Source organism: Poecile atricapillus, chromosome 27, assembly GCF_030490865.1.
Source record: "Poecile atricapillus isolate bPoeAtr1 chromosome 27, bPoeAtr1.hap1, whole genome shotgun sequence".
In the NCBI taxonomy this organism is placed as follows: domain Eukaryota; kingdom Metazoa; phylum Chordata; class Aves; order Passeriformes; family Paridae; genus Poecile; species Poecile atricapillus.
Window position 1 is genome coordinate 3,246,350 of NC_081275.1, and position 13,029 is coordinate 3,259,378.

The following is a 13,029-nucleotide window of genomic DNA, read 5'->3' on the forward strand; positions in this document are numbered from 1 at the left end:
CCCGCCCCGCTCCCCGCCCCGCTCCCCGCCCCGCTCCCCGCCCCGCTCCCCGCCCTGACCCGCCTCAGGCTCCGCTCCCCGCCCCGGTCTCCACCCCGGCCCGCCTCAGGCTCCGATCCCCGCCCCGGTCCCCGCCCCGGCCCGCCTCAGGCCCCGGTCCCCGCCCCGCTCCTCGCCCCGGCCCGCCTCAGGCTCCGGTCCCCACCCCGGTCCCCGCCCCGGCCCGCCTCAGGCTCCGTTCCCCGCTCCGGTCCCCGCCCCGGGCCCGCCTCAGGCCCCCGCCCCTCACATCCCCAGGCCCCGCCCGTGTCGCCGCCGCCGGTGCAGTTGGGGCTGGGGCGCATGGCCTGCCCCGCCCCGGTGGAGCGGACCCGTTCTAGCCTGGAGGACACCCCGATCGGCTGCAGGGAACGGGTTAAGCGCAGCTGCTCGCTGCCGTGCCCGCCCATTCTCGGTGTTCCCGGGCCCTCCCGGCCCCGGCCCCTGTTGCGGGCCCGGCCTGGTCCCGCGGGAAGCGCTTGCTGGGACAGCGCCGTTCCCGGCCGGTTCCACCGCCCTCCGGGCCCCGGGACAGCCTTGCCCGGCGTGGCCGCGCTCCCCGACGAGATGTCCCGGTGGTGCCGGGTCCCTCTGGCCCCACCGCCGGGCCTCCCTGTGGCGGCGCCGGGCAGGAAGCGGCTGCTGGCGGCAGCTTTCCTGCCCCGGGGGCCCCGGCGCTGGGGAGCGGAGGGAGCTGGCTCCTGCCCCGGCGGGGCCCCGGCCGTCCGTAGTCGGTGCGGAGTGCCGGCTGCCCCGGGGCACCCCTTCCCCGCGGCTCCGGCAGGGTGACTGCGGGGGACGAGCAGGGCCGGCCCGCTCCCGCAGCCCTGCATGCCGCCCGCATCTGGGAGCTCCGCTGAGTCAGGTGGGGCGGGGGCCCGGCGTCCCCCGACCTTCCCGGGCGTTGATTTGGGAGCGGGCAGACAGTGCTGGGACGGGCCGGGGTCCGGGATTGATGCCCGGGGAGCCCCAGCCGGGGCTCAGGGATCCCGCTGTCCGGAGGATGAGGATGCTCCCTGGCCTACAGGTGCTCTTCTGCATGGTCCTGTCTCTGCTCCCGCGGGTGCGGCAGAGGCAGCTGGGGGTGCTGCACGGAGGCCCCAGCGGGGTGGGCACAGTGTCTAGCAGACAGCGAGTCCCCACCGAGATCCCCTGACCCATTTCTCTCCTCTGTCCCAGTGCAGCTGTGCTGGGGGACGGCTCACCTGGCCCCTCCTGGCCTTCTTTTGGAGGATCTCTGAGCAGGGTTTGCCATACACTTCTCTGCCCCCAGGGCTAGTGTTGGTTTATAAACTCTTCCAGCCTGCAAAGGCCAAGGCAGAGCCAGGAGGCCCGTGCTCCCTTAGCCCTTTCACCTCTGCTGTGCTCAGCTTGGCCTGGCAGGAGGAGAAGGGGTCTCTGATGTACTGGGACCACCAACTGGGCACTGGGGCTGATCCTGGCTGTGCAGCCGTGGCATCCTGTGTCTCCTTGCTGCAGGGCACGGGAACACTGAGCGTGGGGATCTCAAGGATGAAGGTAATACCCTGGTGCCATGTCCCATGTGGCTCCATCCCTGGCTTCTGCAGCAGTAGTAGTGGGGGGCTCTACCACTGGCAGGGCAATGTCCAGCACCCCTTGGACCTCACATGGTCCAACAGGTCCTACCACCAATGGCACAGTCTGTCCTTCCAGGTGACTACTGGATGAGGATGGTGAGCAGAGCTGCCCTACTGCCATCCTGGCTGTCCTCCCCATCCACCAGCAGTGCTGCAGGCACACTCAGAGCAGGACCATCGCAGGGATGTGTCCCCTGCCCTGCTGGCTGGCCTCATGCTGTCCCCTCCACAGCACCTACAGCGAGCTCCCAATGGCACCCAGCTGCTCTCCTGCCCTGGCCTGGGGCCATCCTCGACACCTTCCGGCAGGTCCACACTCAATGCCTGGTGCCCCTTGCAGCTGCCCTCACACTTGGCAGAGCCCAGAAAGGGGTTCAAATCCCAGGGAGAAGGTGCCCATCTCCTGGGTGCCCCCCAGGTCTTTGAGGGGCCAGTGACAGCCTCCTTCCCTCCCAATCCTGGCAACTAATGAGTCAGAGGAGAGGACTGAGGGTGAGAGTGACAGAGCAGAGATGGGGAGTTTGGGATTCCCTGGGGTTGGAGTGGGTCCCATGGCACGAGGGGAGGCTGAGCACTGGGCTCCAGATGCCTCCATCTGCCTGGGGGGAACACTGGGAGTAGAGTCTCAGGCAACTGACCCTGCACTGGCTGGTCCCCTTCCTCCACACCCCAAGTGGGGGCTGGCAGGGAACTCCGGGGATGCCAGTCTGGGTGGGGAGCCCAGGCCCTTGGCAGGCAGCCACCGTCCTGTCCCTGCCCATCCCCTCCGGATGGCCCAGGAGGGGGGCGGCCGTCCCAGCCCTGGGGCCGCGCTGAGATCATTGGGTGTCTCCCTGGCAGTGGCTCCTGCCACCCGGCTGGAGGCTCCGCCGGCTCCACCAGAAGGAGTCACCGGGGGCTCCAGCCCTGCAGCCACTGGAGTGCTGGGGATGACTTCCAGATGTGGCCACTGGCCCGCAGAAGGTGGCTGCTGCAGCCCGGGAAGCATCAGACAGCTCTGCCAGGACCTTTGCTGGGGAGCTGAAGCCCAGCGCGATCCACAGCAGGGAGGGTCCCTTCGAGCTGCTCTTCACTGCAGTCCAGTCCCTGCTCTGCGTGCCTGCAGGCGGCTGCTAAAGGGGAGGCTTTGGGCTGCGCTCTGCCCCGGCCAGGTGTGAAAGGTCCCGTGTAGGAATGCCCCAGAGCCGCGGGCTGAAGTCACCCTCGGTGACAACCTCGGGCGACATGGGCCCCTGGACGGGAACTGCTCCAGGAAGGGGGGCTCTGGCAGAGTCAAGCAGGCGCCAGGCTGGTCAGTGCAGGAGGAAGGCAGTGGAGCCAAGGACTGCCAGGGTCGGCCAAGTGTCTGCCCTCTCCCCACCTCCTCGGCCTCGTGCCTGGGGGTAGGTTGTGTCATCACCCTTCCCTCCTTGGCCACGGGCAGGAACTGGGGCTGCCCCGGCAGTGGCTCCTGTGGGGCCCGGGTGAACCAGAAGCTGCGGTTTTGGGGCCGTGGGTCCCCCTGCCGCCCCCATTCCCGGGCGGCAGCGCCCGTCCGGGGACATTATGCTTTCCCGTCCACTCCCCCCGCTGCTGGGCTGCCTGCCCTCCACGCAGGAGACGAGGGATTTCACAACCCAGCCCAGACAGGATTAAAGAGAAATACACAAGTAAACAAATCGCGGCCTCGTAACGCTGGACGTGCTGTGCAGGGACTGGATCCTCCAGGCCGGTGGGTGAGGCGCGGGTGTCGTGGGTGCCGGGGTGCGGGAGCGATGCCCGCGGGGGCCGGCACCGCACGGGGACAACGCAGGGTCCCGCCGGGAGAGCCGCTTCAGAGCAGCACTGAGCAATCTCATTTTTCACACGTCTCCTGTAGTCAAACTGCCCCTGTCAGAGGAAAGGAGTTGCTTCCTGTTATTTCCATTGAAATCCTTGTCCCGGTCGTTAGCCGGCAGGCTTTGGCAGGATGGCACCGCGCGCGCACATGAGCTCCGGCCGCGTCTCCCGAGGGCTGCTGCTGCTCTGGGGTAAGTGCGAGGGGCGCGGCGCCGGGGGCTCCGCAGCCCCAACCACCCCGCACGTGGCCGCCCTCCCACTCGTGGGGCCTGGGGCCAGGGTCCTGACGCAGCCCGCCCCATCGCCCCACCCCAAGATGGGACCAGCCTGTCAGCGCCGAGGTTAGCTGGGGCAGACAGCGCTAGCATGGCCGGGGGGCAGTGGCAGGTGAGCACCAGGTGCTGAGGGGCGGCTCCCACCACCCTCATCCACGATCCGGCAGAGAGCCCCTGCAAAGGGCTGGGACAGGAGCTGTAGCACCCGTAGCGGGGCTGGATGGGGCCATCAGGGACAGGGATCAGGACAGGGTGGGCTGCCCTTACCACAGCCAGTGTACCAGCCCAGGAGCACCCCGTGGCCAGTGTCCAGCTGTGCCAGAGCTCCCCGCAAGGAGACCAAGCCGGGCCCACTCTGGCAATTCAGCACAGAGCCAGCATCAGTGCCCCACACTTCAGGCCCACAGCCAAGGGCAGAAGATTGATCAGGGAGTTTTCTTGAGCCATGGGGCTCCCGTGGGCCAGGCGAGACATGCCCCACGCCCTTGGCAGGCTGTGCTGGGTGTGGGACTGATGGCAGGCGGAGGGACACTCCAGCAGTTCTCTCCAGCACTGTGCTGTGGCCAGTGCTTCCTCTTCCTGCCCAGCCCTGTCCGACTGCAACGCAGCACCACGCTGGCTCCCCATGGGTGGGGGTCCCAGTCTACCCCCATGCTGTGACCGTGGCTCAGGGTTTGTAGCCCCTAAACAGCCCCTCCAAACCTTTGGATAGCTGCCTGCAGCCTGGCTAGCCCCTCCCCACAGTCCCTGCCCATATGGGGAGCTGGACACCCTAGCCCTGGCATGTGCCAGGCTCTGGCTCCCTGTGCCCCACCTGCTGGCTCCAGTGTCCCTTGAGGGACACCCAAAAGCAGTTATTTCCTGTAGACCCAGCCAGGGCAGCTCTCGTCAGCTGGAGCCCTGTCAGCACTCTTACCCCCCCCAGACCCTATGTTCCGTCTCACCCTGTGTCCCTCCCTCTGCAGTGCTCCTGGGGGCTGGCCTTTATCAGACGGACTCCGTGACAACAACAACAACGAGCTTCAGCCAGGATGCTGGGACAAGCCCACCCATGGCCATGTCCAACAGGACAGCCCAGCTTATGGGTGAGTGTTGGGGTTCAGTGAAGGCCAGGCAGCACTGTAGGACAAATGGTGACCTGGCCAGGGCTAGCCCTGTGCCACAGAATGACCCCTCCTTTCCCTTAGCCATCCCAAAAATAGCTGGCACATGCCATGAAGCTCTCCCTGCCACTGCCCACAGTGGGGGCAGCCAGCAGCCTGTCCTCTCTCTGTGCCCCTGGCATTGCCCTGGGCTGCTGCAGGCTCCACGCAGCATCCCAGGACTGCTGTGGGATCCATCCCTCACTGTGCTGACGTCTCTCCCAGTGGCCTGGGCATGGCTCCAGATGCCAGGTGTCACCTGGCAGCAGGGTCAGGCAGGGATGCACTGTGGGCAGAGGCATGCTGCCTGTGCTCAGCACTTTTCCTCACAGTGGGGAATTACATCGACCTCACACAGCAGTGCTGGAATTACTTCGTCGAGCTGATGAGCAATGTGACGACATCAGAGATGTGCGAGTGGAAAGTCATCAGCAGGTACGGGGCAGCAGGACCTTCCCCTGTCATAGCAGGGTGCAGGGGCTGGGCAGTCCAGAAGGGCAGTGCTGGTCTGGGCTCTGTGCCTCTGGTATCCCATCCCCTGCCCGTGTCCCCGCTCTGTTCCCAGGCCCTACAGCGAGCTGCGGGCCTGCCTGGAGGACTGGGCCGAGCACCTGAACTACAGCTACCCCAACGCCCTGGCCGAGCAGTACATCTTCCAGAGCCATTACCTCTACTTCCACAACTGCACCCTGGAGCATCCAGTGTACTTCGACCCGCCCGAAGATGTGCTCCTGGCCATGATCATCGCACCCATCTGCCTCATCCCCTTCCTTGTCACCCTGGTCATCTGGCGCAGCAAGGACGGCAAGGCGCAGGCCTAGAGCTGCCCTCCCGTCCCACTGTGGGGCTGCCCGACCACCCGAACCGCCCGGTGGGCTCTCGGGGCTACCAACCCGCGCTGCTGAGGCGGCCGGTTCCTCCTGCGCCTTCCCCACCCTGCGGCCCGGGATTAAACGTTTCTCCCTCCACGCCTGGCGCTGGTTCTTCGGCCGCTTGATCCCTCCACGGCCCCCGCCCCGGCCACCTCCCACCGCCAGCGCCCTCCTAGCACGGGCCTGCCGGCAGCTTTTTGCCGTAGGGAACACAACCGGCGGGACACCGGGACCACCACCGGCCACCAGAACCGGGGCCGGCCCGAGGGGCGGGGCTACACGAGGGGCGTGATCACTCGGGGGGCATGGTCTTCCCGAGGGGCGTGGTCTATGGGGGCGTGTTCTCCGGGGGCGTGGTCTCTTGAGGGTGTGGTCTCTCGGGGCGTGCCCCCATGGGGGCGTGTCCTGCTGGCGGGGGCGGGGCCCGCGTGGGGCCGGAAGCGGGGCGGGGCGGGGCGGAAAGCGGCGGCGGCGGTTCCGGTGGCGGCGGCGGCAGTGGCGGCGATGAGCTTCGCGTGGCCCTGGCAGTACAGCTTCCCGCCCTTCTTCACGTGAGCACAGCCGGGGCCGGGGGGGGTGGGACGGGGCGGGGAGCTCGGGCGCCGCGGGCGCGGGCCGGGGGTGCCGGTGCCGGTGCCGGTGCCCCTCCGCCGCCGTGCTGACCCGACCCCACAGGCTGCAGCCCAATGGCGAGACGCGGCAGAAGCAGCTGGCGGCCTGGTGCGCGCTGGCGCTCGCCTACAGCCAGCAGCACCGGCTGCCCGCCATGACGGTGCGGGAGGCTCAGGACATTCCGCTCTTCGCCAACCACCGCCTCCAGCGTATCCTTTGGGCCCGCTGCCCGCGGCCCCACCGCCCGCGGCCCCCGAGCCCCTGCCCCACACCTCCGTCCACGCTTCCTTAACCCGCGCCCAGGGAAGCTGCCGCTGGAATCCATCCAGGTGGTGCTGGAGGAGCTCCGCAAGAACGGTGGGTGCCTCGTCCGTCCGTCCGTCCGTCCGTCCCTGCTCCCCGCGGAGCGCAGGGCAGGGAGGGCAGCAGCCCCAGGGCAGCTCCGGGGCCGGGGCTTGCCCGTCCCCGGCTCTGGATCAGCTGCTCGGGCCGGGCCTGCTCGCGGCTCTCCAGGACACGGCCCTGCCTTTGCAGGCGGGTTTAGCTGGGTGGGAAAGAGAGGGCTCGACAGAGAAATCACTGTCTGTAGACACGGCAATGTTTAGGAAGTCGGCGTGGACTGTAGGGCAGGGGCTGGTCCGCGAGGCTGCCTCTGGGTGCAGTGTTTGCATGTGTCCTGAAATCTGCATGTCCTTGTTTCTGACTTGTGCTCTGCTTAAATCCCTGTTCCCTGTTGTTTCTAGGGAACCTGGAATGGTTAGATAAAAACAAAACCAGCTTCCTGATCATGTGGAAGAGACCAGAAGAATGGGGAAAGCTCATCTATCAATGGGTGAGAGCACAGGGACCACACACCCAGAGCAGGCTGTGTCCATGAGGATGGGGCGTCCTGGTTGCCATTTGGAAAAGACCACTGCTTGCTTCCTCACTGCTTTTACCTTTCTCCTTGCACTTCTCTCTGTTGCAGAGAGGGGAGGACTTGTTAGCAGTTTGTCACTTGCTGTGAGCCACAGTGTGAGCGGTGGGTGGTGTTGTCCACCCTCGGTTCCGTTGGCTGTCCCGTGCTGAGGGCAGGGCAGCGTCACTGCCTGCCCTCTGTATGTCCCAGGTCCTCACTGTGAAACACACAGGCAGGAAGAGCAAAACAGCAGGAAAGGAACTGTCTTCATTCCCTCAGCCTGCACCTCCTGACTCCTCTGCCCCAGCGTGTGTCCAGGGTGCTCCTGTTTATCAAGTTTATCACGTTTATCACGCTCTGTGTTACACGCTCCAGGATGTGTGAGAGACCGGGCAAGGATGTTCAGCCACACGGATGAAATCTGCTATATTGCTTTTGTGTTTCCAGGTGTCAAAGAATGGCCTGACCAACTCTGTGTTCACACTGTACGAACTGGTCAGTGGAGATGATACAGAGAATGAAGGTAAAGTTGGGGCTCATGTTCTGGAGCAGGTTTTCAGAGCACACTGGATTGGGGCATGGAGACAGTTGACTGTCAGACTAAAGTTTTGTGGATTAAATATTTTGAAATTTCAGATGCAAAGTCACCCTTTCCTACCATTGACACGTGCTGCTCCAAAGGCTTTTATCACTTTGCAGGAACATCCCCCTCTGTAATTGCATTTTCCCCAGTGCCTATCATTTTATCTGGCGTGGTAAGGGGTGTTTTGTTTTCAAGACAAGCTCCTGCTTTGCATTCCAGGCTGCTGTGACTCATCACTGCTGTCTGTTGACCTTTAGGCTCTGTTCCCAAAGCAGAGATGTCGAGATGAGCTTGTCAGTGTAGCCGTGACTCTGGATTTGCTGTAGTGTTCCGGTGCTCTTCAGAGCCCTCAGCATCACTGCCCCCAGTCTCTGGACTTCACAAGCCTGTTTGTTTCCTGATGTTATTTTTTTTCCTGTTGTCCTTCCCTAGAGTTTCACGGCTTGGATGAGGCTACACTGCTCCGAGCCCTGCAAGCCTTGCAGCAGGAGCACAAGGCTGAGATTATCACGCTGGATGACGGCCGAGGCGTCAAGTTCTTCTGACAGGAGTCTCCTCCCCTTGCCCACTGCAGTCTCAGCTCTCGCAGCCAAGCATTGCTCTCTGGGCCTGGCTTCAAACTGTGACTGCAAGTAGCTGCATCTTGGGATTTCTTGGGTCAAGATGAGTCTGCGAGCCCTTCCAAAGACTTAGGATTATCCTGAGGTCCTCTGTCTGTCTGTTCTCCCTGTTGATGTGCTTGAGAGGCTAAAGCTGCTCTAGGCAGTTCTGGGAGGGACCACCCAGAAGTGAAACTGGACTGCTGCTGGTCCCTGTTCCTGTGATGGCCTCGAAGCAGTCCCAGCTGGCTGGTCAAGCTTGGCCTCAAAGGCCCCCCTGTATCCCTGCCAGCCACGAGCCTGGGTCCTGCAGTCCTGCTGCAGTGCCAGGGGCGAGGCAGGAGCTGGGGACTGGCCATTATTGCCACACTGTGGAAGCCCTCAGTGGCATAAGGAAATGCACTTGCTGCCAAGCAGGCTGGGGGAAGCCAGGGAACTAATTTCAGGTGATTAAAATGAGATGTATTTATAGAGCAGCCTGGCTATTTTCATCTCTCTTTATTTTTCCATCAGAAGCAAAACTGAGCAGTGTACCACATTTCTGCCCTTCAGTCATATTTCCTCGCTGCCCCAGGGAAATGCAGTGGTTCCAGGGTGGGAAGCAGCAGCACAAGTGCATTTTTCCACTTGACAGAGTTGTGGCCTGTGGGGACACTCACTGCCCTCCTCAGGATAACATTTACTTTAAATTTGCATGTGCAGCCTGCTGGAAGCCCCTGGGCTTGTGCAGAGGTGATGGGTAAGCTCTGTACCACTGTGGCTGGGAGAGGGATGACTCAGCTTTAGGCTCTCAGTGCTGATAACAAAGTCCTCACCTTGTCAGAAACCGTGGCCCAGGTGCAGTTGCTGACCCTGTCAGTCCTGGGGAAGCAGATGGCTGTGCTGGGACAGGATCACCTTGCCCTGATTGTTGTGTGCATGGCACTGGCAGAGCTTGGGAGCAGTGCTGGAGTGACCTCAGGTCAGGTCAGTGTGGTCAGTCTGGGGGTCCAGCAGAGCAGATGACACTTGCACCCCACAGGCTGCCACTGTCTGCCCCTGTCTGGCGTTCCCTGCCCTCGGGGACAGCCCAGCACTGGCTCACCTGCTCCTGACAGCTGATGGCAGCGAGATGCTGGAGTCTAGGGGCTGTGAAATGTAAAAATTTGTTTTGTAGCAGGAGCCCATTGACCTGAACTCGATGGGATGTGCTGCCCTGGTGTGGGCACATTGCTCTGGAACTGTGCTGGAGCCCAGGCTTCCTCTCCATGCCAGGCACAGCAGTGCTTCTGATGAGTCACTGGCACAATGGGCTAGTGTGGGCTCTTTTCTGAGGACCACCATCCCTACAAGCTCTGTCATGGTCCTGCTGTGCACTGACAGTGCTGAGCAAAGCCAGCTCAAAGGCTGTGCCATGGCATGTCCCACGAGCTCTGCAGTGCATCTGTCCCCACAGCTGGCACAGTCTCTGCTTGATCAGGGATCATCCCTCTATGTCTGCAGCCACCAAAGTCTGTGTGTAGGATTTATGTGCTCCCAGTGTCTGCCCTGGGTTTGTTTCCATGTCCAAGATCTGCCTCAGCTTTCCTCCCCATGCCACCTGCATTTTCCCTTCCCTCTGTGGTTGCTCTGCCTGCCCTGCTGCTCCTGTTCCCCTGCAGAGAGCCAGGGTGCTGTGCCTGAAGGTGTCTGCATTTGATCCCAAACAATGAGCCTTCAGCAGCCGGCCTGGAGTGTCTGTTCTTGCTGTCTGTGTGCACGATGCCGACCTCCCAGCACCGTGTTCCAGGCTAGGAGTGCCGTATGTAACCTGGCTGTCCTTGAGGGAGTCTGTGTTCTTAATTAAATTTGCTCCCTTCTTAGGAAATGGCTGATGTGACATTAGATAAGCCTAAAACCAGCTTTTCATTCCAAGGCACTCCTGGCAGCAATTCCCTTCTCTTTTTCAGCTTCCTATTTAGTTGCTTACTCAGTGAGGGGGGGGAGAAGGAGGAGGAGGAAGAGTACGTCCCCTCTGCAGAGTGGACATTGTGTAAAATTCCTTTTCCACACCCTCTGGGCTGGTTACCAGAGGCCACATCCAGCTGTACCTGTGGGGACCCTGTGGGACCAGCTTCCCTGGGCTGGGCAGTGCTGCTGCAGAGAGGTGTCACTGCTGAGGCTGAGATGTCACTGCTGAGGCTGTGCCATGAGTCCTGGGAGCAGAGCAGCTGCTGCTGGCTGGTGCTGCCGCCCTGGAGGGAGCAGATGTCCCTCTGTGGAGGTGCTGTCCAGCCCAGCCACACAGCCCTGGGGAGGGGCTCGCTGGAGGAGGTGGCTCAGGGTGGTTTTGGGTGGGGGGAGCAGCTGGCACAACCCACTCCTCCTGTGGCCCCTCAGAGGCCCTTGCCACGTCTGGCCGTGGTGATTAGGGCTCGCTGGCCAGGGCGAGGCAGAGCTCAGAGGGGCTGGGGCCAAGATAAGGCACTATCAGGCTGGGCACACTCGGATCCCACTGGTCAAGGAGGAAAGATTCCAAGAGAGGTTTTATTTTAGTGCAGCTGCTCAGGAGCAAGAACTGTTTCAGTTTGATAACTTGATATGTTGGGATGAACGTGCAGGCAGGTCCCATCTGTGCCTCCAGGCTGAGGAAATCCTCTGCAGTGATCTGCCCAGGGTTGCAGCCACAGCTGAGGTTTGGGTGCCATCTCCACCTCCCTGAACTCCTGTGAGTTAGGGTGAGAGACACAGAAGGTTTCATGGGTGGTGAAGCCAACAGTAAAACAAGCCCTGGGTGTCTCTGGAGCACTCCTGGGACAGGCACCCTGTGCTGTGCAGCCCCAGCAGTGCATCCCCTTCATCCAGACCCACCCTGGCCCCTCTGTGATCCTGCCCCAAGCTCTGGGATCAGAACAGACAATTCCTGGCAGGGCTTGGTGGAGCCTGGAGCTGAGCAGGGCTTTGATTCATGATCTAATTCTGAGGAGAGTGATTGCACAGTCCTCTGTACTCTTTCTGGCAGCCAAATGCAGGCGAGAAATGGGTTATGTTCTCTGATTGTGGCGGTTCCTCAAAGCGAAGGCAGGCACTGGCACCTGCAGCCCAGAAATGTCACCCTGATAGTGCTGGGGAGCTGCAGTGGGCGCCTGATTGTGGAACAGGAGCCTTCTGGTTTCAGGCCAAGCTGGCTGTAGATTGGTGTTCCTGGCCAGGTCGGGAGAGGACCTGTTCCCCTGCCTGAGCTGCCTCCCCCCTGCCAAGTTCTGCTGTGGAGTGGCATTTGTGGGATCATTTAGGGAATTTCTCAGACCACTCACAAGGGAGGTGTGGGAGGGCAGCAGCTACAGCAAACTTCACCCCTAATTTCCTCTCCTGTCTGCAGGGGCCTCACTGGACTGGGATACTCCCCTGCTCCTCTGGGATTTTCCAAGGCATCTCATTTCACGATGGAAACCCTTGATAAGGAGACATGAGCCTGCCAGGAACCAAGCTGAGATCCCTACCTGGCTGTGTCTCTTGTTGGATACCTGGGGCTCCCTGCCAGCCTGGGCTGCGTTCCTGAGCCTGGGCAGTGCATGAGCCCTGGTAGGGACCCCTGTATGGGGGCAGCCACAGAGTCAACCTACAGGGCCTTGGGCAGCATTCCCCCTTTGTGGCAATGCTGAGGAGCGGGCAGGTTCTGGGCAAGGCTCACCTGAACAAAGAGCGTTGATTAACAGAGTCAAACCATGTTGCATCTCACAACCCAAGGGTCACCCATGGCAGGGCCAGTGCAAGCACTGCACCTGTGCCAGCCTTGGCCTTTTGGCTCGGGTGGCCATGGGCAGGCAGAGCTCTGCAGGGGCTGGTGCTGGACGTGGTGTTCTGCCAGCACTGCTTGCTCACCTGGGACCGTGCCCCTCACATGCTCCAAGCAGTGCAGAGCTGAGTGGGATGTGCCTGCTGCTCCCTGCTCACCAGCCATGACTGCTTGAGCAGCTCTCGGCAGTACTCCATCGGCCAAACTCCTGGTTGGGAAGGAGGGACCTGGCTCCTCTGCTGCTGGAGAGGAAGCTTTGGGCAGGAGGAGCTGGGTCGGGTGGAGGTAGCAAAGCAGAGACCAGCAGTTTGACACAGGTTGGACAGGAGCGTTTCATTAAATGCTTGTCCCTCCCTGTTGCCAGCAGGGATTTGTGGGGAGCAGCCGTGCGGGACGTGGCCACAGCTGCAGGTCAACAGCCCCAGTCACCCTGCGGGTGCCAGGCTGGCGTTTAGGAGACCGTGACTGTGTTCCCTTGTCGATCCACTCCTTAATGTTTCCGGTATCGTTGAGTAGAAACAATCTGACCTCAGGGAAAAGAAATTAGCGGTGGCCTCAATTGCTTTGTGTTTTGTGTAAACAGCCTCACCGGCAGAACAACCTTCTCCTTCAGCCTGGAGAGACAACACGCTCTTGTCCGGCTGTTGGCTCCCGCGGGGCTGACACACACCTTCGACTCTTCCTATTTGCGTGACCCTAATTTCAGGATTTCGGACCGTAGTGAACCCGAGCACTGGGGCAGCGTGAGGGGGAACTCGCGTCCCGGCAGTGGGACTCGGCTGCTCCAGGACACGCTGCTCCGGGACCCGAGTCAGAAACTCCGAGGAAATGTTTAA

The 13,029-nt window shown here is 62.1% G+C and overlaps 2 protein-coding genes across 2 annotated transcripts; both read left to right on the forward strand.

Moving 5' to 3' along the window:
* Positions 1 to 3,079: 3,079 nt before the first annotated feature.
* On the forward strand, positions 3,080 to 5,840 carry RAMP2 (receptor activity modifying protein 2). The gene is made up of 5 exons (XM_058857816.1): positions 3,080 to 3,348; positions 3,496 to 3,646; positions 4,696 to 4,815; positions 5,205 to 5,307; positions 5,438 to 5,840. The coding sequence occupies exons 2-5, from the start codon at positions 3,586 to 3,588 to the stop codon at positions 5,691 to 5,693; spliced, it is 540 nt and encodes a 179-aa protein (XP_058713799.1). The 5' UTR covers positions 3,080 to 3,348; positions 3,496 to 3,585; the 3' UTR covers positions 5,694 to 5,840.
* Positions 5,841 to 6,166: 326 nt separating this feature from the next.
* Positions 6,167 to 8,912, forward strand: VPS25 (vacuolar protein sorting 25 homolog). The gene is made up of 6 exons (XM_058857924.1): positions 6,167 to 6,295; positions 6,420 to 6,565; positions 6,660 to 6,713; positions 7,100 to 7,188; positions 7,702 to 7,777; positions 8,270 to 8,912. Exons 1-6 carry the CDS (start codon positions 6,249 to 6,251, stop codon positions 8,380 to 8,382), a joined length of 525 nt encoding a protein of 174 aa, XP_058713907.1. The 5' UTR covers positions 6,167 to 6,248; the 3' UTR covers positions 8,383 to 8,912.
* The last annotated feature ends 4,117 nt before the right edge of the window (positions 8,913 to 13,029 follow it).

What these genes read in the sequence shown, in the direction of transcription:
- RAMP2 (XM_058857816.1), top strand. Translation starts at nt 3,586, where the DNA reads ATGGCACCGCGCGCGCACATGAGCTCCGGCCGCGTCTCCCGAGGGCTG. An exon ending in AGGGCTGCTGCTGCTCTGGG is followed by an intron (nt 3,647 to 4,695) that starts GTAAGTGCGAGG and finishes CTCCCTCTGCAG; the next exon opens with TGCTCCTGGGGGCTGGCCTT. An exon ending in GAGTGGAAAGTCATCAGCAG is followed by an intron (nt 5,308 to 5,437) that starts GTACGGGGCAGC and finishes CTCTGTTCCCAG; the next exon opens with GCCCTACAGCGAGCTGCGGG.
- VPS25 (XM_058857924.1), top strand. Translation starts at nt 6,249, where the DNA reads ATGAGCTTCGCGTGGCCCTGGCAGTACAGCTTCCCGCCCTTCTTCAC. An exon ending in AGCTTCCCGCCCTTCTTCAC is followed by an intron (nt 6,296 to 6,419) that starts GTGAGCACAGCC and finishes CCGACCCCACAG; the next exon opens with GCTGCAGCCCAATGGCGAGA. An exon ending in GGAGGAGCTCCGCAAGAACG is followed by an intron (nt 6,714 to 7,099) that starts GTGGGTGCCTCG and finishes TGTTGTTTCTAG; the next exon opens with GGAACCTGGAATGGTTAGAT.